The 25,917-nt window shown below is 43.1% G+C and overlaps 1 protein-coding gene across 1 annotated transcript in view; it reads left to right on the top strand.

Moving 5' to 3' along the window:
- The window catches only part of TSPAN2 (tetraspanin 2), a 69,761-nt gene that overhangs the window by 25,233 nt on the left and 18,611 nt on the right, over positions 1-25,917 (top strand). The window contains exon 2 of the mRNA XM_053393596.1: positions 4,052-4,154. Coding sequence (XP_053249571.1) covers positions 4,052-4,154 — 103 coding nt within the window. The remainder of the gene's footprint in view (positions 1-4,051; positions 4,155-25,917) is intronic.

The raw sequence follows: 25,917 nt of genomic DNA, 5'->3' as shown, positions 1-25,917 counted from the left end.
GAACTCCAAGTTTACCAAGTAGAACAAATATTTAGAGGGGAGATTAAGGGTAGGGGGACCAGACCAATGTGGACTGTGCATGCTCAATGGCTGCAGCACACTGAGTGTGTGGGAGCAGAGAGGAAAATGGGGGCAAGGAGAATGGAATCGAGTGACTGGAATCCTGGACAGCAGCATTCCACTCCATAAAATTTTTGCTACAGGTTTCACTTGTGTTTAACCAAATTTTCAGCCTTACCTCAGATCAGACTGTTTTGGGATGTGTGTGTGTTTAATATCTGCAACATGTTCAGCAATATTTACTAACTGTTTGGGTTGTTCAATAAGGAGAGGATTCGAAGGGATGCAGGGCATCCTTAAGAATTTTAGCAAACATGTGGGCAAGCAGTTTAAAAGTGTTCCCAGCATTTCACAAAAAGACAAACTATCACCACAATGAAAATAGTGTTTTTACCAAGGACAGACAGGTCCCAGAAAATAGTACCTACTGCCCATGGTAACTAGGGACAATTGGAATGTATGAATGCCTGGGAAATGAAGATGCCTTTTCAGCTTTCTAACTATTTTTGGATGGTCTCAGTTTGATTGTATTGACCTGAATCTTTGAGCAAAGAGTCCCCTTCCGCCTGAGCATTCTTGGAAGGAAAGGGCCTTGCTGAAAGCGGGAGAAGGGATCCGTTGTGACTGATGGAGCTGCATCTCAGTGATGGGTTTTGACAGCCAGCCCCACTTAAAGGGACTGCTTGTGTTTGCCTTGCTAGGCTCCTGTGCGGGCTTTTGTTGGTGGAGTAGTTAAGTGAAAGGCAGCTCACACACTCTGAATAAGCCACTCATTCTCCCTGTGAAGTCTGAGGACCTTTTCAGAGGTTTGGCAAAGGCAGAGCTTGTAAGCAACATATTGACAGCATCTCGTCTGCAGCTTTCCATGGCCAGGGTTCCCTGAAAGATAGCATAACTTGCACCTTTGGGGTGTCACTGTCTCTTTTACAATACAGTAGAGCAGTGTCTCAGTGTAGAGTTTGAAAGGACCTTAGTGCAGTGTGACAAACACTGGCACATTGTTAGAAAGAATATTAGTGGAGTGTTACAAATAATAGTGTTTTGAGAGAATTCAGGTTTGCAACCAAGATATTCTGGGTGGCATTCGGAACAGACCAGATGGGTGGTATTCAATGCCACCCTCTTGCAGTTGTTCCATTTTCACAAGCATTGCAGCTTGCCAGATGGAGCGATCCCCCCTCTGTCCCTCTTGTGCTGTTCCAGGGGTTCTCCCAAACCACCCCATTTTTGAGGGAATGGGGGGTGCACAGGGAGGGGGTAACCCTGTTGCTCAAGCAGAAGTCCTTGTGCAGGGCTTCCACTGATTGGACTGTTTAGGTTAATCCCGCCCATCAAAATTAACGAACATGACTTAGGGTGATTAATTTCAGTGGGTCTACTCTAAGGAAAACTTAGTTGAATACCACCCACTGTTCCTATATACGCAAGTGAACTGGGATTTTATTCAGACTGTTTTGGGGAGTTCAGTAATCTGTAGCATCATAGGGGCATAGTAGAAGTCTTGCCTTGAGGCATAGAATCATAGAATCATAGAATCATAGAGTTGGAAGAGACCACAAGGGCCATCGAGTCCAACCCCCTGCCAAGCAGGAAACACCATCAGAGCACTCCTGACATATGGTTGTCAAACCTCTGCTTAAAGACCTCCAAAGAAGGAGACTCCACCACACTCCTTGGCAGCAAATTCCACTGTCGAACAGCTCTTACTGTCAGGAAGTTCTTCCTAATGTTTAGGTGGAATCTTCTTTCTTGTAGTTTGGATCCATTGCTCCGTGTCCGCTTCTCTGGAGCAGCAGAAAACAACCTTTCTCCCTCCTCTATGTGACATCCTTTTATATATTTGAACATGGCTATCATATCACCCCTTAACCTCCTCTTCTCCAGGCTAAACATGCCCAGCTCCCTTAGCCGTTCCTCATAAGGCATCGTTTCCAGGCCTTTGACCATTTTGGTTGCCCTCCTCTGGACACGTTCCAGTTTGTCAGTGTCCTTCTTGAACTGTGGTGCCCAGAACTGGACACAGTACTCCAGGTGAGGTCTGACCAGAGCAGAATACAGTGGCACTATTACTTCCCTTGATCTAGATGCTATACTCCTATTGATGCAGCCCAGAATTGCATTGGCTTTTTTAGCTGCCGCGTCACACTGTTGGCTCATGTCAAGTTTGTGGTTCAGTCACAACAGTTGTCCTGTTGGGTATTCATTTTTGTAGAGAAGGCGGGCGCCTCCATTTTGTGTATCTTTGTGTATCTTTGCTGTGGCTCAGAATAGCCTCCAACCAAAGACAGTTCCTGTAACTACTACAGAACTATGCTTCTGCTGAAAAAAGAGGCTGCCAGAGGATGACACCCTTCTCTCACATGAATGAGGTTCAACTATACTACAGTGCAAATGAGTACAGAGTTGTGAGGCAGGTGTCCCTCAGCTGCAGCTGCAAATCACACAGCAACACAAAGCTCTGTGTTGTGTGGCCTTGCAAAAGTGCTGGCTATTGTCTCTCTCTTCCATGAAGGAAAACAGGGTTGCTTCCTCAGCCTGCACCCTGGCCTCCTCTCCCTTCAGCTTGGTTAGATGAGGCATACTCTTTCTTTCTTTCTCTTTCTTTCTTTCTTTCTTTCTTTCTTTCTTTCTCTCTTTCTTTCTCTCTCTCTCTCTCTCTCTCTCTTTTGACTTTGTGATTGTTTGAGGACTTGAACTTCCCTAGCAAAGAGATTGCCTTCCCTCCACACTGTATGTTTCGTTAGACATTTTCTCCCTCTTAAAGAAGCGATTGACAACTGACTGGCCAGCTGACACCAAAACTCTGGATTGAAGGGAAGCCATCGCCTCCATAGTTAGGGAAACCATCCTGAATTATCTGGCCTGAAATAAGTTATATTCTAGGGTTTTGTTGTTGTTTAGTCGTTTAGTCGTGTCCGACTCTTCATGACCCCAGGGACCAGAGCACGCCAGGGTTAGTACCTGCCTTTTAGGTAATGTGTTTGTGGGTCTGCCATTCTAGTGATGAACTAGAGCAGTTAAGTGTTTGGTAACATCACTTAGTTCAAGATGAGGTGACTTAACTTTTGGTTCCTTGCCCAAGGAAAAAGAGCTTTTCTTGAAAGCAACATGAATGGGATATTTATAAAGCAACGGGCTGATTTAAACATTTTGGAAACAGCTTACAAGCATCATGCAGAGAGACAATCATCTCATGTTCCATGGCCAGAGAAAATGCAACTCCTCACTAAATGGATGTCAAAATATGAGTGCATGTAAAGGAACTGTCAGCTTATTTTCTATGTGTAGCCTAGGGATGTGTACAAACATATATGCATGCAAATCAGAACTTACCACAATTCTTACTTTGACATCTCATGCCTGGATTCCTGCTTCTAAGGTGACAAATTTAACAGGCATACTGGCCAACAACACTGATTTATTTGTCTGCCTTGCCCTTCCTGTGCCAGGTTGTTCAATTTATTTATTTTTAAAGCACTGTGGATACATTTATTGAATTAAATGTACTTTCCCCTGTGTTGTTTTTTTAAAAAAACAAAAAACAAATCATAGAATCATTTCTACATGTTTGAATGCTGCTTTAGGAATAAGGAGGGAGTGGGCTAGGGATGTCACCAGTTTTTAACCAATCGGTATTGTGCACAGCTAGCTTCTGCCATAAACACACACAACTAGTTTCCCCTGAGTTCAGTTAATGAGAAAAGTTTAGATTCTAATTGAAAAAAAGCAAACAAACCAGAGAGCATTTCTGAGGTTATACATCAAAATGTCTGTATTCATCCTTGTTAGCACAGGAATGTTAATAGTTTTGGACAGAGACAAATGTGTGTAAGTGCCAATAGCAATCTTTATACTGTAGTGTAGCATGTGAATTTGGACTCATCTGCTCTGGGAGTTTCCACGGAGAAGTAAGAAGTTGTTTGCAGATTTTCTGTGCTCCCCAACCCTTCCTTTAGCTATTAACCTTTTGAATTTTGTTTTGCTTTTCCAGTTGGCAGGCTCAGCTGTCGTCGCGTTTGGGCTATGGCTGCGGTTTGGAAACGTATTAAGAGATTTAGCGACTGACAAGACCTCTCCGGAATACATTTACATGGGTAAGTTCTGTGTAAATACTGGCTGTGTAAAGATAAGTTTTCTGCAACCTTCAGACCAAGAAACTGGGTACCTGAATGGCATATTCTTCCACAACACACTAGTGGCACCCTCTGACAGTTCGTTCTCTCTCTCTCTCTCTCTCTCTCTCTCTCTCTCTCTCTCTCTCTCCCCTCCCTCTCCTCTTAGTGCACACATTTACATCCTGCTCTCGCTTAGCAGCAGTAGGAAAAGAAGAGGGAAAGGCTGGGAATGTTGGCTCTTTAGGGTTAAGAAACACACATCTGTGCAATGTCAAACACACAGCATAGTAGAAACAATGTTTACGATCACAGGGGTTTTCTATGCTAGCAATCCCTTGCTGGCAGATAAAAAATCCAAATTATATTACTGTAAGTACTACAATTTAGACAGTTTGCAAATGTTTGCTTCAAGCTCTGTGATGTTCATTGTGAAGGGACCCATGGTATTTCTTTTTTTAAAAAAATGCATTTTTATTAAATATTTTCTTGATTTCAACTCTTCTCACTGCTGCCCCCCTCCCCACCATCACCTGAGGAATAGAGGCTGTAGCCTGAAGTGGAACACCAGTGCATGAGGAGAAGGGCTTCTTAACCCTTTCCCTTCACACAATATTTCAATTGAACCTCCCGCCCTGCCCCCCAACTGCTTTTACCCCACAAAATAGAAAATATAGGGGCACTCAATGTGTTTTTTTATATGCCTATAGCTTTCTCTTAGGGCAGGGTGCAGAACTTTTCTCTGCAAGGGCCACACTTCCTTTCAGCAATTTGTCAGGGGCCACACATCAGCACTGGGTGGACCTGAACCCAGTGGTAGGAGGAGCCAAAGCTAAAAGTGGGCAGCCACCCACCTTTGCCACTCACTTCCTGCCATCTCCTTTTCTCTCCCATGCCCATCTGCCTGCCTGTCTAGTGGCCTACTGAGGAACTGAGAGAGACCTCTCCCTTGCTAGAGATCCAGTCTCATTTCTGACAGGAGTTTTTTCACTTCTTCACTTTCCATTGCTCCTTACTTTGTCAGATTTCCCCTCCCATTTTCCCCACATGAAATTAGGCTGTGTAAAATTAGGTCCTCAGTTTCTTACTGCATTTTAGGATTAGCCAAATGTCAGACTCGGGAGGAAGGAACTGTTATCTTTCTCCTCACCCCATTTGTAGCAGATGCTGACTATGGGCTTATCCCCACCTCTGTTCAACCCTCCACTTTCCCCCAGGAAAACCCGTGCTTTAGCGCTGAATCAGAACAATGGGCAATTGGGTTTTCTGTGGATTGCTGTTTGTTCCAGTTTAGCATCAAAGAGCTGGTTTTCTAGGGGGAAGAAGCAGCACAAAGGCAAAACCTCTTGGACCCATGCCTAGAAAGCGGGGGACAAGCAGAAAACCACTTGGGCCTCTGTTTTCTAGGATAAGCAGAAGTGTGGGGCGATTCCTAAGTTGAGCTCTGTTTGACTGAGATTGGAAGGACCTGTTGGAGTTTTTTAAACTTTTAAACAGTTGATTAATTTTTCTATTTAAAAAAACCACAAATAACTTTAAGGAAAAGAATGCCCCTGCTGTGTTCAAGCCAATAAAAGATGGGCAGCTTTTTGAACAGAGCAGAAGGGGAAAGACAAGCTAGTAAACTGCCATTCAGTTTGCTGATTAGCATATCCACCCAATGGGTTGCCAAGGCAAGGGGAATCCATGCAGAGACCCCGTGTCTTACATTGTGGATTTGAATGTGAAGTGATCCACATGAACAACATCCAGAAAGCACAGTCACAATACGTGGGCTTTGCCAAAAAGGCATTTGAATCCAGTTATTTTAGGTTTTTTTCCATTTGATGTGGATCTTGTGACAAAATTTTATTGTTCACGCTTGTTTCATCCTTATCCAGTCCCACATGTGTAGGAAGGAAGGAAAGCACAAGCTTGCTTGCCTGGCTGGCTGTGTTAACTGTCAGGACAAGAGAAATACTGGCAAAGCTGAACTTGTGACAAGGCTGAAGTATCACAGAGCCTCTGTTATTCCTCCCGAGGGCCGACATCTCTCCAGAGAGCTTTAAGTGTATCTCACAGAGTGAGGAGCTGGCCCAGAGCCCAGTGTTTCAAGCACAAAGAACCATCAGACCTGAAGAAGTACACAAGCCAGAATGTAGAGTGATTGGCACCCATTTTGTATCCCCAAGGGGATACAATTGTTCAGCAAGGTTTTAGTCAAAGGGGGAAATAAGAACTGGATTCATTAAAAAATCTTTCTTCATGGAACTCTTAATTCATCCAAGAATCAAAATACCTTCCAAGCTGGACTGTTAATGCAGGAGAGGCCCTGCTTGTGGTTCCATTAGTGGTGGCAGTGAGGTTTGTTGCACACGACAGGGCATTCTTGGTGTTGGCACCTTACCTGTGGAACTTCCGGGTGAAATCAGGTTGTCCCCACTCCAGCTCAACAACACAATTTGAAAACTTGCATGACTGGTGTTGTGACAGTATTATCTGCTGCTATTGTTATTGATGAGTATTTATTTGGTGTTTTGATGCATTGTTTTATGTTGTTAGCCACCCTGTGCTCTTGTTTGGGGAGGAAGTATGGGAAATAAAAGTGACAATCTGAGAAATGCACAAATTAATGTAGGGCTCCTTTTCACCAGGTAGAGGGGAGGCGGGGCACATTGATGCACGGGGCACATTGATACACCAACAATATTTAAATATCGAGAAATGTTATTTGTATCGTGACATCACTAAAACGTGTCTATACATGTGTGAGTACAACAGTTGCAACTGTGCCACCTTTTAGTCGTTGGCGTTTGACGAGAGTAGGTGTGTTTTTAGCATGGCCAGCTAAAAAATTATGTGAAATGTAAAATAGAAGCTAAACGTTAAGTAATTATCTTATTTTTTATAAGTGTTTTGTTTAAATTATTGTTTTTTGACTACCTAATGTGAGTTCTTATACTTTTAAAGTTTTTCCAAAGTGTTTTTTTAAAATGGATAGGTGTTTGAGAAAAGATTAATATAAGTTTTGATGTTTTGTTAAGAAAACCCGCCATAAAGTCTATGATATGTGTGAAACACTGTTGGCTTTGATACGTAATTTAGATTTTAAGTAACAAATTGTAAGGCTGATTATGATCTCTCACAATAAAAAATGGTTTTTCATTAAATTTTTGCAAATAATTACCATTCTCATACAATTTATGCTTTGTATCAAAGTGCCCCGTCCAATGTATCAAAGTAGCCCGTAGGTGGGGGAGAATGATACAAAACCCATTTTTTACTGAAGTCATTATATTCTCATTATCTTCTAACTTTAATGGTTCTTTTGATTGCTATTAAAATATTGATTAGTTACGCCATGCATCAAGCCAAAAATGTTATTATTTGACTCATTTTTGTTACATAAAATATGAGATTGAATTTTTCAGTACCAATCTGCCCCACTTCCCCCTATATAAACGAGTCTAAGGCTTCAATCACATACCCACCTACCTAGGAGTAGGCCCCACTGAACTCCTTGTTACTTGCTTTTGAGCAGACATCTTTAGGGTTATGCTGTTAGCCTGCATTTTTATTGATATTTTGGTCCCACACCCTTATGTATCTATTAGTATATCCCAAATCTGATCTTGATGTGGGGGGGGGGAGCTGTGTTTCAAGTTACATTTGCTGTGGGAATTTGAGGCAGACCATGTTCATTTGAACTAACCTTCAGATAATCCTAGAGGTTCTTATATTTGTCCTATGTCCCATGGATCTGTTAATGTATACAAGTGGATCATTTCCTAGCTTTGCAGCTTGACAATACAGAGAAGCATATTGCAGTTTGAATAAAATTCCCTCCAGTTTCACAGGAGCTTGGCAGTAGCATTCAGTGTGGTACAGTGAATCAGTATTTATGGTATAGTCAAATCTGGTTCAGCTACTGCTGAAATTCTTGCTCAAAAATTATGGTGTACTAGAGGACAAGCAAAACAAGATTCATTTTCAATTATATGGCAAAATATATATATCAATGATTATAACAATTTTCAAATGCCTCCTGTGAAAAATGTTACTATTTGGAATTCTTAAAAACTTGTTAACTTCCACTGACAATGACATAAGACCTTGAGAACAATATCCTGATATTTATAAATAAAACATTTTTTTAATGTTACTAGCCGCTAACACCAATAAGAATATATTTCCAGGGATTGTGAACAACACAACCCAAATTTGTATTTTGTATATGTGTATGTTTCATCTTCATTTCCATTCAGTGTCTTTTCTTTGATACTTTATTGTTGTACGTTATCGAAATATATGCTGTTGCTTAAATAAATAGATATCAAAAGAAAAATAAGTAGGAAAAGATATCCAGGATTGGGGAAGTAACAAACTTGCTATTTTAAGTTTTATCCAATTGGAGGCCTTTAGGTCACAATGTTATCAAGTCGAATGCCCATGTTTCTCAGTTACTATTCCTTATTAAACTACTTTTTTCATGTCTCTCAGTCAGAGACTCTGGAGGTAGCTGAGGACATATTAAAACAACAAAGTGATAAAAATTTAAAACCGGATAAAAGCCCCCCTAAATAATAAAACAGATTTTTATTGCAGCAGTGGCAGTGAAAATCAGCAATAAAATCATATTCCATTAAATGTTAGAGAGGTTTTCAGCTGTCTCCCCAAAGCAGTGAGGGCGGGCGCCTGACAAATTGAAATGGGTAGGCCGTTCCCCAAGGGAGCCTTGCCAGTTCAATTTTGATAAGATTTCTCAGTAGGAAAAGGGAAAGAAAAAAAATTATACAATCTAAAGAGAAACCAGAGTACGGAAAGAGATACAATCTTTTCAGAATTTCTGTTACTTTTGATAGAATACCCATTCCTGAAGGGTATAGATAAGTCGGAGAAGTTAGAAAAAAGAAATACATTTTCCCCTCCAGCAGGGGGACCAACTGGTGCAAGTTATTCAATATTCAATATTGGGGGGGGCAGGTAAGCCCCCGCCGATATGCACACCATTTGAATGGCAATGCCCATTAACATGGGGGGGAGGCCCCCCTCAAGTATTTTATTGGAGGGACCAAAGGGACCTCGGCCTTTTCGAGTTGGCTCCTCTGCCCCCCCTCCCCTCGACCCATTTTTTTGTTAGTCATGTTATATTATTTATATCTGTGCAATTTTGCAACAAGAAAATAAAGATATATTAAAAAACAAAGAATGACGTTTTGATTTATAGAGTGCCCAACTGCCTTTGTAAAGGACTCAGTAGGTAAACAAGCAGTCATGCCTCTCAGATGGGAAATGGTACTTTTCAAATGGGTCTGATATATTTAGTCAGGCACAGAGACAGTAACAGTGTGTCTTATGTGGTAGAGTATCTGCTTCTTGGTCAGATGCCCACACAGTAGAAGTTGCTCCCAGTAACAATCACCACGCAGAAGCAGAGAAAGGTTACAGAAGATAAGACTCAGTAAAACAGTTCTGGAAGTAGATATATACAGCTTGTAGGTTTTTGCAGCTACAGATTTATACAGAAGTACAAAGTATCACCATCACTCTAAATACAGTGGTACCTTGGTTTGCATACGTCTTGGTTTGTATATGTTTTGGATTACAAACACGTCAAACCCAGAAGTGTGTGTCCCGATTTGCAACCTTTTTTAGGATTACAACCCTTTTTTTTTATTTTGGATTACGAACAAATTTTTTTAGAGGCCCCATTGGCGAAACTGCGCCTTGGGTTACAACCTGTTTTGGTTTACAAACGGACCTCTGGAACGGATTATGGTTGTAAACCAAGGTACCACTGTAAGTTCAGATATTCAATAAGTAATGCTGGACAAGTAACAATGACTAACAGTCAGATTAACCAGACTGACAGCACTGAGCTAACATGCATTAACCACAGATATAGTGAGGGCACTAGGCCGTCACCATAGCAACTGGGTTTGCTGAACTTGCACCTGCAATGAGCTCATCCATGGGATGATTTACGCTCATGGAGGAAATTGACCCCTTCTCATTTCCAGGGGTCTCATTTCCAGCACTTTCCAGGTTTGACTCCCATACTCTCTAGGCAGGAGTGGGAAACATTCTCTGAAATGCTGGAGAGTTGCTTCCAGTCAGTGTAGACTCATTGCTTTGACTCAGTATGAGACAGCTTCCTATGAACCTATGTTGTTAGATCCCCATTTAATTGTGCTGTGGAAAATAATAATAATTGGTTTGTAGGATGCTGTTCAATAGCACACCAACTGGTGGACATCATTGCACATGTGAGCAACCTTGGGAACTTTTCTCTGTCAAAAACAATTATGTAAAATTACCCTTGCAATTCCACAGTACAACTATGGCATTCGATGATGATGTTCCTAGATGCCCAGATAAGTGTGGCTGGCCCAAGGCCTTAAAGTAGATTAGATTAGTTTACAATTTAGATTAAAACTTTTGTGCTGGTTATTGATCCTGATCGCTGTTTCTAGAGTTGTCATGTTAACAGTACGGCACCAAGGACAGCTCCGTAACCCATGGGTGGATGAATCCCATGGGAAGGCCATCTACACCGGTGTTACCTCTCTAACTTTGAACTGCTGTTGACATGCTGTACTGTCAAGGATGTTCCAGTAGTCTTAGGCACATTATGTAGGAAAGACAAAGGCTGTAAAAGTGGTTCACTGGATAAAAGTGAAAGCGGAGTGAAGAATCAGATGGGGGGCAGCGCACTTTCCTGGTAAGAGTTTCTTCTCGTGTTCTAACCCTTTGCGTTGCGGCATTGGAAGCCATTCTCCTGGTTTTTGATTCATCAGTACCTTTCACGAAGGCATGCTCCTCTGAAAGAGCTCTGTGTGGTGTTCTCAGGTCCATTAAAGCTGGCAGCTGTAGTTTTCCAGCATGAGAGGTTTTTGTGGTTTTGTGTTTGTTCTCTTCGCCGGGGCAGCTGCTCAGGAGCCTGGCGGAAGAGCGGGATTCAGATAATCAATGTGACAGGGAGATGTAAATCTGTTCAGTTACATTAAATATCCCTCTCCCTCGCTTGTTTACGTTGGCAACCGTACAGATCTTCTTTGGCTTTGGATAGCTAGGCGCCTCCAATGAGATCGGTCCAAAGGCAGTGCTCCATTGCCTTCTTTGGGCATCCATCATCTGTGGGTGGGTGCTGGGCAGCAGAAGAGACACTTGCTTCCAAAGTGCAAGTACCTTCTCTTTCCATTAAGAATACAGCAGAATGCTTTTGTGGGAGATTCTCTTTGCAATGGTGCTGGCTTTCCTGAAACAAACCCCAGAAACTAAGCTCTAATCTGGGACTCAACCTCATGTGAGGTGTAGATTCTGGTTGTGGCCACGTTTTCGGATAAAAAGGAGCTGAAGTTGGAAGCACCTTTGCACAACGTTGCTCTCCGCAACGTGACTTTCAGTTCTGCCCCTTTGATCCAGGGATGGGGAACCTGCAGCCATCGCGGATTCCACCTCCCATCAGCCCCAGCCAGGATGGCCAATAGTCAGGGATGATGGGAGTTGTAGTCCAGCAGTGTCTGGAGGGACCATAAGTTTTCCACCCCTGCTTTAATCCAAAAGGGCAGACATTCTCCAGCAAGAAAATGAGTCCTGTGTTTCCATGTTGAACCAGGACGTTGCCTGGAATCAATATACTTAAAACCTAAGCAGAAGTTTGTAAATTACAGTACGTGGTTAGTCAAGTCTCCTCCAGTTTTACCTAGAGAACCAGGGCTTGTAGCAGAGTCTGGAGCAACATTAATTTCAACTGTACAACTATTTTCTCATTGCACACAGGAATTGATGTGTACTGAATTTGCTAACAGGGCCTATTTTATCAGGAACAATACAGCCTGATTTGCTCAGAAACTGGCTCTCACATGCTGGCTGAATACTGAATGTTGAGATGTGCTATAAATGTGCATTGCAAAACCTTTGCGGGAAACACACATTTTACAGCCAGTATGGAAAAGGCTTGCCCGCTGTTACTATAGTAAAAGCCTTTGTTCGTTTAATATAAGCAGGTTTAGCTATTTGCCTTGAAGGGCATGTTGGGCAGCCCCTGTAAACTGGAGACTGAAAGGTTGGGTTATCCCAGGGAAGGGGGATGCTGCAAGAATCAGGCACGTGGGGTTTAAAATGTGAAGTTAGTTGCTGCTGCCGCTCAGATTGGCCTATCCAGTATTCACATGGCCATTTGGAACTCCTGGCTGGATATCTCTCCTTCCTGTCTACAGCTTGTTTATGGAGGGATTTTCCTGGATCTGCAGTATTTTTGACTTTATAATCATTGGTAATTACAGTCCTGTACTTTCCACTGAGCTGGCTTGCGCCTGTCATGCAGAATCCCAACTCTACCCACAAGCAGGCCTCCCCTGCCCTTTTGGAAGGATCCCTCCCCTGGCCTCCCTCTCAAAGCCAGGTCACTGCTCATCTTTTCCATCCACCAACTCCGTCCCCTCAGCAACAGGCAGGCAGCTGTGCTAACAGCTCCAGCGTGTGACATGGCGCAAGGTGCAGGCCCCAGCCAGGTGGGCTGAAATTCCACATTGCTTTTGTGCGAAATATACAGCGCAGGAGTGAGGCTGGCAGGAAATGCATCTAAGCAGCACCATAGAAACCAAACTATTTGATCCCTGCAGAATCTATCCACCTGCCATCTGGGTATGAGACAAGATGTCAGCAAATATAAACAAACAGCCAGTGGTAAGGAGGGCAAGTAGCCAAAGACTGAACTGGTTATATATAGCCGTGACTCTGGTGTTCGCATGCCTGTCTGCAGAAGTGCCAGCGCCTTTCCCATCTTTCATAACTTTCATGGCTGATCTAAACAGGGGCATACATAGAGTTGCTACCCATTCACAATTCTTGTAGGCTGTTAATGTTTCAGTAGCAACAGAGACTCTCATGATACTTTTGCAGACTTACAGAGTTATGCAGCAATCCTATATACGCTTATCTGCAAATAAGTCCCACTGAGCCTGCAGGATAGCTCCGTCAGTAGAGCGCAAGACTCTAAATCTCATTGTCATGGGTTCAAAACCCATGTTGGGCAAAAAGATTCCTGCATTGCAGTGGGTTGAACTAGTTGAGCCTCATGGTCCCTTCCAACTGAACAGTTCTATGATTCTGTTCTTCTAAATAGGATTGACTTCTGCATGGATGTGCATAGGATTGCACTGTGATCATAGTATAAGGTTTGTTTGTTTGTTTGTTTGTTTGTTTGTGGCCCACTGGTCAGCTGTCTCATTTGGCAGGCCTGCACACACACATGCAGGTACAGACTGGTAGGGAGCCTAGAGAAATAAAACAATAAATTCAAAATGCCAGAAAATCAAGAAGCAGCAGTAGATCTTTCATGTTTCTGTGCACAGCCAAAATGTGTGCAAACGTAACAATAGCCACCCATTCGCTGCCATAGGAACTTTATTTAACATATTCGGAGAGAAACTTCCAATTCTGATGAAGTCCAGATTTAATAATATCAAACCTGCTGATAAACCCCCATAATTAAACAATGCCACCTGATGTCATAGCTATGCTGGTGTTATGGTACAATGAATGGCTGGACTGTCCATAAATTGCAAGGTTAAAAGGTGACAACTCTAGGTTTACAGTGGAAGCTATTTGAGAAGAACAAGGGGGTTCTTATCCTGCTCATATAAGTGCTTGAATAGGTTATCTGGGTTATCTTGTTGCAACTCCATGCTTAGAAATGCTCTGCCCACTAGCATTCAGCAGAAGCCTGTTCTGAATGCCCCTGGTCATCCTCTGTCCCTTATCCTATTATAAATAGATGTGCCGTGTTGTTGTTGTTGTTTAGTCGTTTAGTCGTGTCCGACTCTTCGTGACCCCATGGACCAGAGCACGCCAGGCACTCCTGTCTTCCACTGCCTCCCGCAGTTTGGTCAAACTCATGCTGGTAGCTTTGAGAACTGTCCAACCATCTCATCCTCTGTCGTCCCCTTCTCCTTGTGCCCTCCATCTTTCCCAACATCAGGGTCTTTTCCAGGGAGTCTTCTCTTCTCATGAGGTGGCCAAAGTATTGGAGCCTCAGCTTCAGGATCTGTCCTTCCCGTGAGCACTCAAGGCTGATTTCCTTAAGAATGGATAGGTTTGATCTTCTTGCAGTCCATGGGACTCTCAAGAGTCTCCTCCAGCACCATAATTCAAAAGCATCAATTCTTCGGCGATCAGCCTTCTTTATGGTCCAGCTCTCACTTCCATACATCACTACTGGGAAAACCATAGCTTTAACTATACGGACCTTTGTTGGCAAGGTGATGTCTCTGCTTTTTAAGATGCTGTCTAGGTTTGTCATTGCTTTTCTCCCAAGAAGCAGGCATCTTTTAATTTTGTGGCTGCTGTCACCATCCGTAGGGTGTGCTTAATTGCCGAAATGAGAGAGGTGCCTGGAAGTTATGCCCATTTCTGTAGATTTTCTGTAGGTTAGAGAGAAGCAGCTGTGATTTATTTAGTAGTGAAGAAGGAAAGGGAAGATATTCTGCGCATACCCAGAAGCATCTCCTGTCATATTATTGTTGCATGTGTTTCAGGGTCAAGCACTGGTATGTGAGTTCAGGTGTCTGCCGGTTACCTCATTGGTGCATATAACTGATTTCCAATCTGTTCAGGAAATAGAGTAACCCTGACGGTTACCTTTAACACACAAGAAGCAGGGCATAAAAAGTGCTTAAAGGCAAAGGACAACTTGTGCAAGAAATAGCTTATATAGACAGGAAATCAGCAGAGAAGGGGCATTAGGTAATACAAAGTTGTGTGATGGGATAAACAGTGTCAAATCAGCTCCTAGCATTAATCAAACAAGGGCTGGATTTGAAGATGCTTTTGTTTCAATGTGATTTGCGGCATCTCCTTATCCAAGTGGCAGCCTGCACCTCCCCCCTGCTAAATTAGGATTTCCCCAGTCTCTGAATAATCTGAAGAGGAAAGAAAACCCAATATTAAATTGCATATTGGACACATTGTGTGGCCAGATTTTTTCACATATGTTGTAACATTTCGCTGGGTGCCATTTATCATCATGCCCCTACTTCCATTTTGCATGTTTATGGTATTTATTTATTTATTTTAAAGACTCTTTTATGCAGAACTGCTCTTTTATAAAACAGCTGCATTAAAAATTAAAATAAAATTTGTCCTTGCAGGTACATGAGGTAGGGAAGGAAAATGGGAGGAAAGGAAGCAGCAGCCTTTCATGTGAGTGACTCCAAATCCTTGCCTGGCTTAGAGCAACAAACACATACTTTAATTATTATGTTTGACTGCTCTTTTGTGCAAATATTGAAAAACTTGTATAAAAAATATAAAAGGTGCATACACACAGTAAATTGACCTCAGGTTTCCTGGCTTGGAGTGGCACACACATGTTTAAAAATTACTTTTGACCACTCTTTTGTGCAAAACTGGTCGATTGAAATCTTGTATTTCAAAAATAAAAGAATTTTCTGTGCCTACAATGGAACTCAAGTTTCCAGGACTTATGGTGAGCAAAAAAGCAGTAATTGAAGGGAGGGGGTAGCAAATACATCCCACCATGCACTGCTCACTTGTGTAGCCAGGAAACACTGAGATAGATTTTTGGAGGTCCTGTTTAGAGGAAGGCACACATATAGAAATAATGATCTGTAGATCATGATTACACATCTGTAGATCATGATTACACATTAACGCCCTAGTTAATGTGCAGATTTCCATTGGATGCCAGATTCCACCTCTGATTCTCTTTCTACCTCTTCTCGCTTAACTTTTCTCCCTCTCTCTCTAGTATATCATACAAGACATCTGCCAAAATCCTCTCTCTCATGTGCTGTGGGCAGTACATGAGACCTGCAGTATACTACTACTACTACTACTAATAATAATGATAATAATAATAATAAATGTCTGCTCAGAAGTAAGCCCCAATGAGTTTAGTAGGACATACCCCCAAGTGGTGTGTTTTGTTATAAGGAAGATGTGCTAGCTATAACTGAGGCAAAGAGATCCATCAGTGTAGCAGAGGGATGGGGCAAATAGCCCTGGATGGGTTTGGTGTTCTCCTTATTTTGGCAATGGTACGAGTCATTGAAATGAAAGTTCTGGGCCCATGATCCAGTGTTTCCAGTCTACCTAAACATTCAGTGTCACTGGCATCTAGAGTACTTCCATGAAACCTGGATTGCTGGAGGCGTGGAGAGAGAAGAACGTTTCTGGTCAAGGAGGAGGGAGAAGGCACTATACATAAATCTGAGACCCACTCTACTAAATTCAATACTTTCTGCTATAACTGAAATATAGGGAGCATAAGTGGTTCATCCTCACAATTTTTCTAGCCTCACTTCCTTCCCTCTTTGTGTAGGCCAGGCTTCCTCAACCTCGGCCCTCCAGATGTTTTTGGCCTACAACTCCCATGATCCCTAGCTAGCAGGACCAGTGGTCAGGGATGATGGGAATTGTAGCCTCAAAACATCTGGAGGGCCGAGGTTGAGGAAGCCTGGTGTAGGCTACTCATTTAATGTGGCAGGAGCACTCCTGCTGAACTTTTTTTCCCTTATCATTTGTGGGTGCTGAATTGGCTGTGGCCAGAACATCTGTGAGTGGCGAGCCTGTTGTTTGTTTCAGAGAAGCCCTAATGAGACAGCTTCTGCTTTTCAAGGTATGAAGTCATGTCTGCCCTGGAAGGATACAAGCAGGTTTCCTCCATAGGGTTAGCACAGCACAGTTGCAGCAAGAGCAGGTTGCATCTTGCTCCCTGGTGTCCAGTCCTGCTGCAGCTTTGCCTCGCTGTCAATTTAAGCACTGCTTGTTGAAAGCACCTGCTCAAATCCTGTCCTTGCAAACAGTAAGAGCTGAAGAAAAACTGATGCCCAAGCCAGAAAGAAAGCCAGAACTGATTATTATATAATGTGCACAATTCACTACAATTAGAAAAGGTGGGTCGGGAGAGGGGGGAACGTGCTGCATGATGCGCCACATCAGTTCTAGGATAGAAATAGGCTGGGAGTAAGAAATCACTGCCATGCTAAATACTGTTTTAATAAAAAGGAGGTTGGTGAAGGTAGAACATTGCCAACATGGTTAACAGCCATCGATAACCCTTCCTTCCATGAATTTGTCTTATCTTATTTGAAAGCCATCCAAGTTGGTGGCCATCACTTCTTCTTGTGGCAGTGAGTTCCACTGTTTAACTATTCACTGTGTGAAGAAGTATTTCCTCTTATCTGTCATGAATCTTCCAACATTCAGCCTCACTGGGTGTCCACACGCCTGATGTTATGAGAGAGGGAGAAAAACTTCTCTTTATTGACTTTCTTTGCACCCTTCATAATTTTATAAACTTCTATCATATCACTTCTTACTTGCCTTTGCTGAAAAGTTACAAATACTTTAAAAAAAAATAACAGATGAGAAAAACATAATCATGGAACATGCAGCTTGAGAGAAAAATCCTTCCCTATCCTATAAGACCATTCTGTTTTGGAAAGCTATCATATGAACACATACACTAAGATTCTTAATGATCACAATTTGTGAGACTGCTCCTTAGCCTCAGTTTCCCCCCTGTCTGTCAGATGTGAATAACTGAATTCTAAGGTTGTTTGGGGGACTGAAAACCCCACAAAGTGTCAAAATGCTTCTGTATAGCACATTTAATGTACCACAAAGCGGGTTCTCCTTCATGGAGAGCACGTGTTGCGGTGGGGTCTGCTGAGCCACCCCTCTGTTACCAGGCAGGGTCTCTAAAGATGGCCTGGGGCAGTGATTGGTTCACTGGGTTGCTGGGGTAAAAGTTATGTTGCAATTTTGGTGGGAGGGGTAAAATGTTTAAATACTCTGCAGGCAGCCTGGAGCTTTCTCTTTGCTGTGTGCAACGGATCAACCGCCCACCCGCCCTTGAGTAAGGGGTTGTTGCATTGACCTTGCTATGCCTGTCATGGGGTCGTCTGCCATTGGGACAGGGGCTTGGTAAGAATTTTGTCCATCTGGCTGATTGGCTGGGCCATTTGGTTTTTGCCTACTGCGTAGCAAATCGTCACAACTTGTAAGGTTGCGGTTAGGCACTGGTTATAAATTGGTAGAGGAGGGGTTAGGATAGGCTGGGCCTGCCCCTCCATGGTTGCTGCGGAAAGGGAATTCCGTTAAAGGAATCTTGGGGCTTGCCATCTTTTCGTCCAATCCCTGGAATGGGACTAGGGCCGGCAAGCCTTCGGGGAGCATGCGGATGAGAAGTGAGGGTCTGTGACTCAGCTCCATTTCTCCCCAACTTGCTTTCCCCCGCACTGTCTTTCTGTAGTGCCCGGAAGTCAGTTCTGTCCCCAGGCAGGGGGACAGATAGTCTTAACCAATGCCTAAACAACCACTCACGGTTTTGTATTTAAATAAAGTTGTGGCCAAAATTATGCCAAAAACCTTAAACAAATATTAAGTGTGCGTTGTGAGTTATTTGGGGGGTGGCTTGGGGACCTCGACACGCAATCAATATTCAGGTGGATTTTTGAGCAAAGGGTCGTTGCTGCAGAACGTATGAGATTTGTGCCTAGTTTCCTGTGTCAGTAACTTTGCACCTGTGTAATGTGATCTGCAGTGCAGGAGGTGATAATGGACTAAATTCAAATCTGCCTCTGTGCCTCAGCTTCAGCTTCCATTACTTGTTTTGCACCTGCTTTCAGGAATTCCCCCATGGAATTTACAGGCAAGCGGCACTAAAGGGACGAGCCACTCTGTTGTTTTAGCATTAAGAGCCAGCTGCCTTAGATTTCTGTAGGGAATTGCACAGCTCCAGTAGACAAGTATTTCACATAAACAGAAGCAGCAGCTGAGAATATGGGAATAGCCTGAAATGGGGAGTGGGGGGGGGGCATTGGTCAGGACATGGCTTCAGTTTCATACATTACCTGGGTCTTGATGAGGTTGTCTACACTATAGCCAGTACAAAGCTCCGATTTGTCTTACGCAGGGATTATGAAGTCTCCCATAGACCTTGAAGTTTTATTCTCTTTTTAGTGTTCTGTTGGGAGCTGCCCAGAGTGGCTGGGGAAACCCAGCCAGAAGGGTGGGGTATAAATAATAAAATTATTATTAATATTGTTATTATTATTATTACTCACCAAAGCCTAAGCTAATGCTGTTTTTACATGTACAATGGCTATTCCATACAAAAAGGGGCTTCCAGTTCCAACTGTTCCCTGTGTCTTTGTTGATGATTTCTTCTATTATAGGGTTAGTAATTGGCGTTCTTATTACACCACAGTTTTTATATCTCTATCAAATTACATTTTAATTTGAGCAAAACAGAACACTAATTATTACCACCGCTAAAGAACAAAAACAGGTACGTAAAAGCCAAAAGGCACGTGTGCTTGTGTGCTGGAGGGTTGGGGAGTTGTTGTTGTTTTAGATATTAAAAACACTTTGGCAAGAGTTTGTCACTTTCCTAGGCACATAAAACCCATGAAGAAATGTGTGCATGTTATGCCAAAATGTTACAAAGTAATGAGTGGTTGTAAAACACATAAATACGCACAAACCAGGTGGAAAATAGGTTTGCCCCATCTGCAATAACTTGGGAAGAACAATACAATTGTGGTGGGAGAGGGAGAATCTTTGGTGGTATAACCAGTGTTTTTTTCTGGGGGGATGCAGGGGGATGCATACCCCTAAATATTTTGCGAATCTAAGTTTGGCCTCATTGAGGGGCAGTATTTCAATATGAGTAGGAAACTTAGAACAAGACCTGGTATCCCTGAGACATAGGGACATAGTGATACAAATGAGTAGCTCAGAGTTAAGGGCTGCTTGATGGTCGCTGACCGTAGCAAAACATTAAGAGCGTACACCATACTATCATTTTTTAATATTAAACACGTCAGGATGCTGGGACTGATTTCTTTCATCCAATACAGAACTATGGAAAACAGGGATGGCTCGCCTGTTTTGGCCAAAGGCCACATTCAACCTTGGCCAATGCTGGGGTGTGTTTGGTGGTGGTGGTCCCACCAGCCCACATTGGATGTGACCAAAAATGGGTGTGCCCCCCCCAATCGTACACTCTCCCTTACACACATTCACACTCAGGGCACACAGAAACAGCCAGGCCCTCGCCTCAGCTGATCCACACTGTTCAGTTGAGGAAGGAGCATTATTATCCCCTCTCCTTTCAGCCAATAATGAAGACGATGGCTGGGGAAGGGGGCCATTTGTATTCCCAGCAAAGCATTGGACTCCACTCAATTCTGTGTCTATTCCCTCCATCCCTCTTTCTGCCACTGCTGCCAAAACTTAGGGTGTCAGATTCAGAAGCATTTGCCTGCGGGCCGGTTCAGGCTCATGAGCTTGGAGTTAGTCACTGTGGGTATAAAAGCTCAGCAATACTGAGCACAATATCTTTTAAACGACTACTTGTTTTTTTTGTTTGTTTTGCCATGTAGTAAATTTGGTGCCTTGAATCCTGTTAAATGTAATGGAGAGAAAATGCTGTTAGTGGCCACAAAATCTGTCTGGACTAAATACAGGAAAATGGACTCTTGTGCATCTATTTCTGAGTCATTACGGGGGGGGGGATCATTGACAATGCTGGAATAGATTTTCTTTTTCTTTTCTTTTTAAATAATATTTATTAAGTTTTCCAATTTAACAATCCAATAAAAGCCACATTAAAAACATTCCAAATTATAAAATAACCAAACAGTCCAAATATTATCCCAAATAAATCTTTGTTTGGCTTCCCATGCTCTGAGGTTCTAATTATCTGATAGATATGAATGCCCTTATCATTATGTCATCATTTTCATGAGAGTCGGCCCTTGGCTCCAGTTTCCACTTCTGTTCATTTTTTCACAAGGATGCAAAGGTCGTAATCACACATTTGGAAATAAAGGGATTGCATCTGAAAATACTGGGGATAAAGTGGCTGGTGACCAGCCAGGATTTCTTTAAAAATCCAAAATGGTGAGGGAAATAGATACTTGCAATCAAATATTTGTATGCCATCAGCCTCTTTTGTCCCTACAGAGAAAAGTCACCAAGATTATTTAGATTAAAGGATTTGTGTCAAGTGGCAGATGCCATAATCTTTATACATGACCTGCTTGAAGTTTTTTGCATTTCTGCCTGAGTCGTCTTTCCATCTGGTTTCATTCTGTTAGAAGTCGCTAAATGGTTCAGCTGTGAAAGAGAGCAACAGTGGAAAAAGACAACAGATCAGCCATGTGGCTTTAAAAATCTAAATTCGGAGCTTTTTTCAGTCGAAACTCAGTTCCGACACCTCTCAGGTGGGCGCCATTGCCATTATAGTAGAACAAGGGAGGTGTTCATAGTGAGTTCTGACACCTCTTTTTCTAGAAAAATAGCACTGTCTAAATTCATTCATCAAATTATGTAGAGGGTTTATTAACTGGTATATATAATTTCATTGCATTTCTTGAGGTTTTGCCCAAAGGCAGGGACTTCTAAATCCTTAAACATATCAGACCACTCTTCCCTGGTCCAGGACTTTAGCAGCACCCCTGACTGGGGTCATTACTTTTTGTAATTTTGAGCCAGGACGCCATCCGATTATAAGCCACGCAGAGAACTCGCTTCTGATTTGATGGTGCAAAATAAACTCTGCAAGCACATGGGAAGCTGCTTATACTGAGGCCAGCCATTTGTCCATGTAGCTTAGTACTGTCTGCACCAATTGCATACAGAAATCCAGGGTTCAGTCGAGAGTCTTCCCAATTCTACCTGGAGATGTCAGGGACCCTTGGCATGCCCAGCACATGCTCTGGTACTTAAGTAAGGCCGGCCCCCTTACTTGCTTGCAGTCTGGTTTCTCCACCAATGTAACTTCTGTCTTCCTGGATTCAGTTCCAGCCTGGAAAAGTGTATATTCCACACTCCTTGAAATGCACACAGAAATGTGCATTATGTCTCATGCACACAATGATTAAGCACCATTATAGCTGCCAGTGTCTGTTCTTCTACTTTCCCATAATGGAGAGAAGGGCTTCTTTTCAACCTTCTGCTGTCGTGTGGAGGCCATTCCATGTTGTGTTTATCACCTGGTGACATTTTCATATGAAGCAGCTCACCACAGGGATCATCCAGTTTTTTCCACTAAGTTACTTCATGCATCATAAAAGATTTGTGGCGGCAGGGTGAAATCACCTGCTCTGAGTGTCTTGCTATGCAAATCAGGCCATGTCTTTCTGCACCACATTGAGTAATTTAAATTAAACCAGTCCTCAGTAAGGGCACAAAAGTTCTTCAGAGAACAATAAAGACCCCCCCCAAACCATTTTAATCCTCTGTTTTCTCTAGTTTAGCATACAGTGAAGCATGGTGCCTTCTACAGATACTGCGGTCTGTTTTTTGGAAGCATTGCATTCCAAATCCTAAATCATTTGTTAGGATAAATATACAGCAGTAACAGAGTAAGCATTTGCACAATATTTTATTACGATTGTGGATTATGTTCTGATTCCATAAAAGCTTCCAAATGCTATTGCAGTAAAAATAAGAGAGTGGAAAATTGAATTTCACTGATGAGGAGTTATGAGAAGAGAAAGGAAGGGTGGACAATTGTCTAATTACTGTTTGTAATTATCTTGAACCATTTACTTCCTGAGTTGTAATTCAAATGGGAGGAGACTTAATTCTCCTTAATATCTGGCTAAGTAGACTTGTCACTGGGAACCTTATTTACGGCTCTGAACATGACCAATATTCTTGATAATTAACCCTGAAAAATTACTCAGTAAAAAGAGGAAGTTTGTTGCTGAGACAAATATTCCAAGATACTGGTCACAGTTCTCTATTCTACAGTACTGGCTCCCTGCAAACCTTAGCTTCACGGCACTGCCGTGAAAAAAACACCAATATATAAAATCACAATTAAAACAGGCACAGAACAATCAATATGGTTATGCTGAATCTTTATGGCTGTCTTGATTGTTAGTGTCTATTTTCACTGTACTGTATTGTCATTTTTATTGAGTGATATAATGACAGTTTTACTGAAATTTCTTTGGGGTGGAGCAATCCAAACCCTCCTTCTACCAGTGTGTGTGTTGCATTGCACAGAGGTCTCCCTCCACCCAGCTCTCCCTACAAATCTGACCTCCTGCCAGCTCCATGGAGTCCAAGCTGCCCACCCTCTTGTGGGTGGGGAAGGCATGGTGCTCAGCCTGCCTGGGATCCTAAGCTTGTCTCACTATGGCAGTGGCATCGGGCCTGATCACTGTGCCAACCAGGAGCTGACATCAGTTGGGTCTGGACTGCCCCATCCCACATTCCGCTGTGACCACCATGAGTGGCAGGGCTGTTGCTGTGACCCCATTACTCTGCAAAGCCCCATTGGCAAGGAGGTGGGAACTATATTTCTCATGCTTCCAGGTGCCTAATGGGGTTGAGGGGAAGTCAGAAGAGATTTAAGGGGTGCACAGGGAGAAGAGGTAGAGCTCAGTTGCATGAGTGGAATCCTTGAGCCGACAGAATGAAATACAGTGGTACCTCGGTTTAAGAACAGTCAAGTTTATGAACAATTCAGTTTATGAACTCCACAAAACCAGAAGTAGTTTGTGAACTTTACCTCGGTCTATGAATGGAATCCGAACAGTGGAAGGGCACCAGCAGCGGGAGGCCTCATTAGGGAAAGCGCGCCTCAGTTTAAGAACGGTTTCGGTTTTAGAATGGACTTCCGGAACGGATTATGTTCGTAAACCAAGGTACCACTGTACTTGGAGCTGCATTGGATACAACTCAAAAGTAGCACACAATTAACAAAATGACCATGAGCACATTTAAACTAATGAAACTTACAAGTGTTTTGTTTTTACTTACTCCCAAGTCTAATTTGTGTTGTGTAGATGGAAACTAAGCTTCATTAAAAGTTTCTGTGGATGTTTCCCTCCAAACTTACATAATGATGATACAGTAGATATTTTCAAAATCAGCCTGAACATAAACCACCATAAGCTCCCTGTCTAGCAAAGAATTGTCTGTTCCCAACTTGGGCTCTTTTACAATGGTAGCAGTCACGGACTGTTCTGGAAAGGAGTTACATCATTAGGCAGGGTGTTATTGGTGCTGTGGGGTTTCGAGCGCGTTTCACGCCGGCTGCATAAACAAGTAAACTTCCTCTGAGGTTAATTATGTTGCAGAACACTGGCTGAAGGTTTGCATGTCACCTTAGAGACAGGACCCCGAAGAGGAGAAGGAACAAGCAATGTACAGCTTGCCTTCCTGGAAGAGAGCCAGTTTGTGTCCTCAGCGCACACAACACCCCCACCCAAGTTGCAGCTGCAAAGTCCTCTCTGCCCATAAGCAATGCAGAGAGATGGAATTCTGCATTCACCACATGAGACAAAGACCCTGTTCATTCATGGTCATCGCACACACATAAAGCCCTCTCCCCCCCCCCCTTGTTACTAGGTGCTAAGCCATGTTGTGAGGCTGCTGCTGTCACCTCCACCACCACCATGCTCAGAGGGAGCTCTCTTACTGCTCAGAGCAAAATGGAGGTGAAAGAGCAGCTGCCGCATAGGAGGCAGAACTAAGCAGGCGGATCCCTGGCTAACTCCTTGAAGTGTCTTTTGCATGGTCTAAACCAGAGGTGTCAAACTGGTGCCCTTGAAGCAATTTCCTTTGACCCTGGAGGATTTACCAAGGATGCTTCTGCCCCAGCCATTGCATCGTGAAGGGGTGAGGGCATGTTGACAAGCAGGTGGGACAAAGTGCCAATGCCAGCCATCATCATCATCATTTTATTTGTATGCCGCCTTTCCACAGTTTAAACAGTGCTCAAGGCAGCTTACAATAGGAAACGATTTACATAATTACAAACATAGCAAGATACAGTGGTACCTCGGGTTAAGTACTTAATTCGTTCCGGAGGTCCGTTCTTAACCTGAAACTGTTCTTAACCTGAAGCACCACTTTAGCTAATGGGGCCTCCTGCTGCTGCCGTGCCGCCGGAGCATGATTTTTGTTCTCATTCTGAAGCAAAGTTCTTAACCTGAAGCAATATTTCTGGGTTAGCAGAGTCTGTAACCTGAAGCGTATGTAACCTGAGGTACCACTGTAGTCATAAAAATAAATAAAACACATCAAAAACTACATAACCAAACTGAACAATTTCCACATAAAAATAAAGATACAAAAAAAAAAATCAGTATCAGTAACAGCAGCAAAAACTCCCAACAAAATTTCCCCCCAAATACCCCAGTCCTCCTGGGCAGCAGCAGCAGCAGCAGCAATCCTTAAGAGCCTGTCAGGCCACACCTTAGGCCAGGTGGAGAGAGACAGAGCAGGGACCTCAGGCTCTCAGCAGGTCAGCCAGATGGCTACAGGTGTTCATATCCAATTGGAGGAGGCCGTCAAAAAGTTACCAAGCATCTTGGTGCATGCACAGACACCCTATCCCTTGGCACATGACCAGGATGAGCTGGTCATTCAAGACCATGTCGGAATTCCACCCTCCAATCAGCATTGACCTTGGGGTGTTTTGTTGTTGTTTTTATCTTGCCTATCCTGTACTGTCCAAGGAACGGTACCTTATGAGCTGGTGGGTGGCCACAAATGGGTTCCTTTGGTTCCAAGAGAAAGTAGTCACCCCTGAAAATGAAGGGGTGGGGTTCCCTCAGAGCACTCTGCCATGGGTATCAAGCTGCAGGGGGCAGGAACTCTCTTGGGGGCATGCCTAGCTCACACACACCCTAGAGCTGGCTAGTTCAAGAGCATGTATGAGTCAGGCAAAGGATCCGTCAATGCACTTTGAGTAGTTGTAGGGATGGTGATG

This window comes from Podarcis raffonei, chromosome 6 (assembly GCF_027172205.1).
Source record: "Podarcis raffonei isolate rPodRaf1 chromosome 6, rPodRaf1.pri, whole genome shotgun sequence".
In the NCBI taxonomy this organism is placed as follows: Eukaryota; Metazoa; Chordata; class Lepidosauria; order Squamata; family Lacertidae; genus Podarcis; species Podarcis raffonei.
Note: the sequence above shows the minus strand (reverse complement) of the source record. Positions and strands in the feature narration are given on the sequence as shown.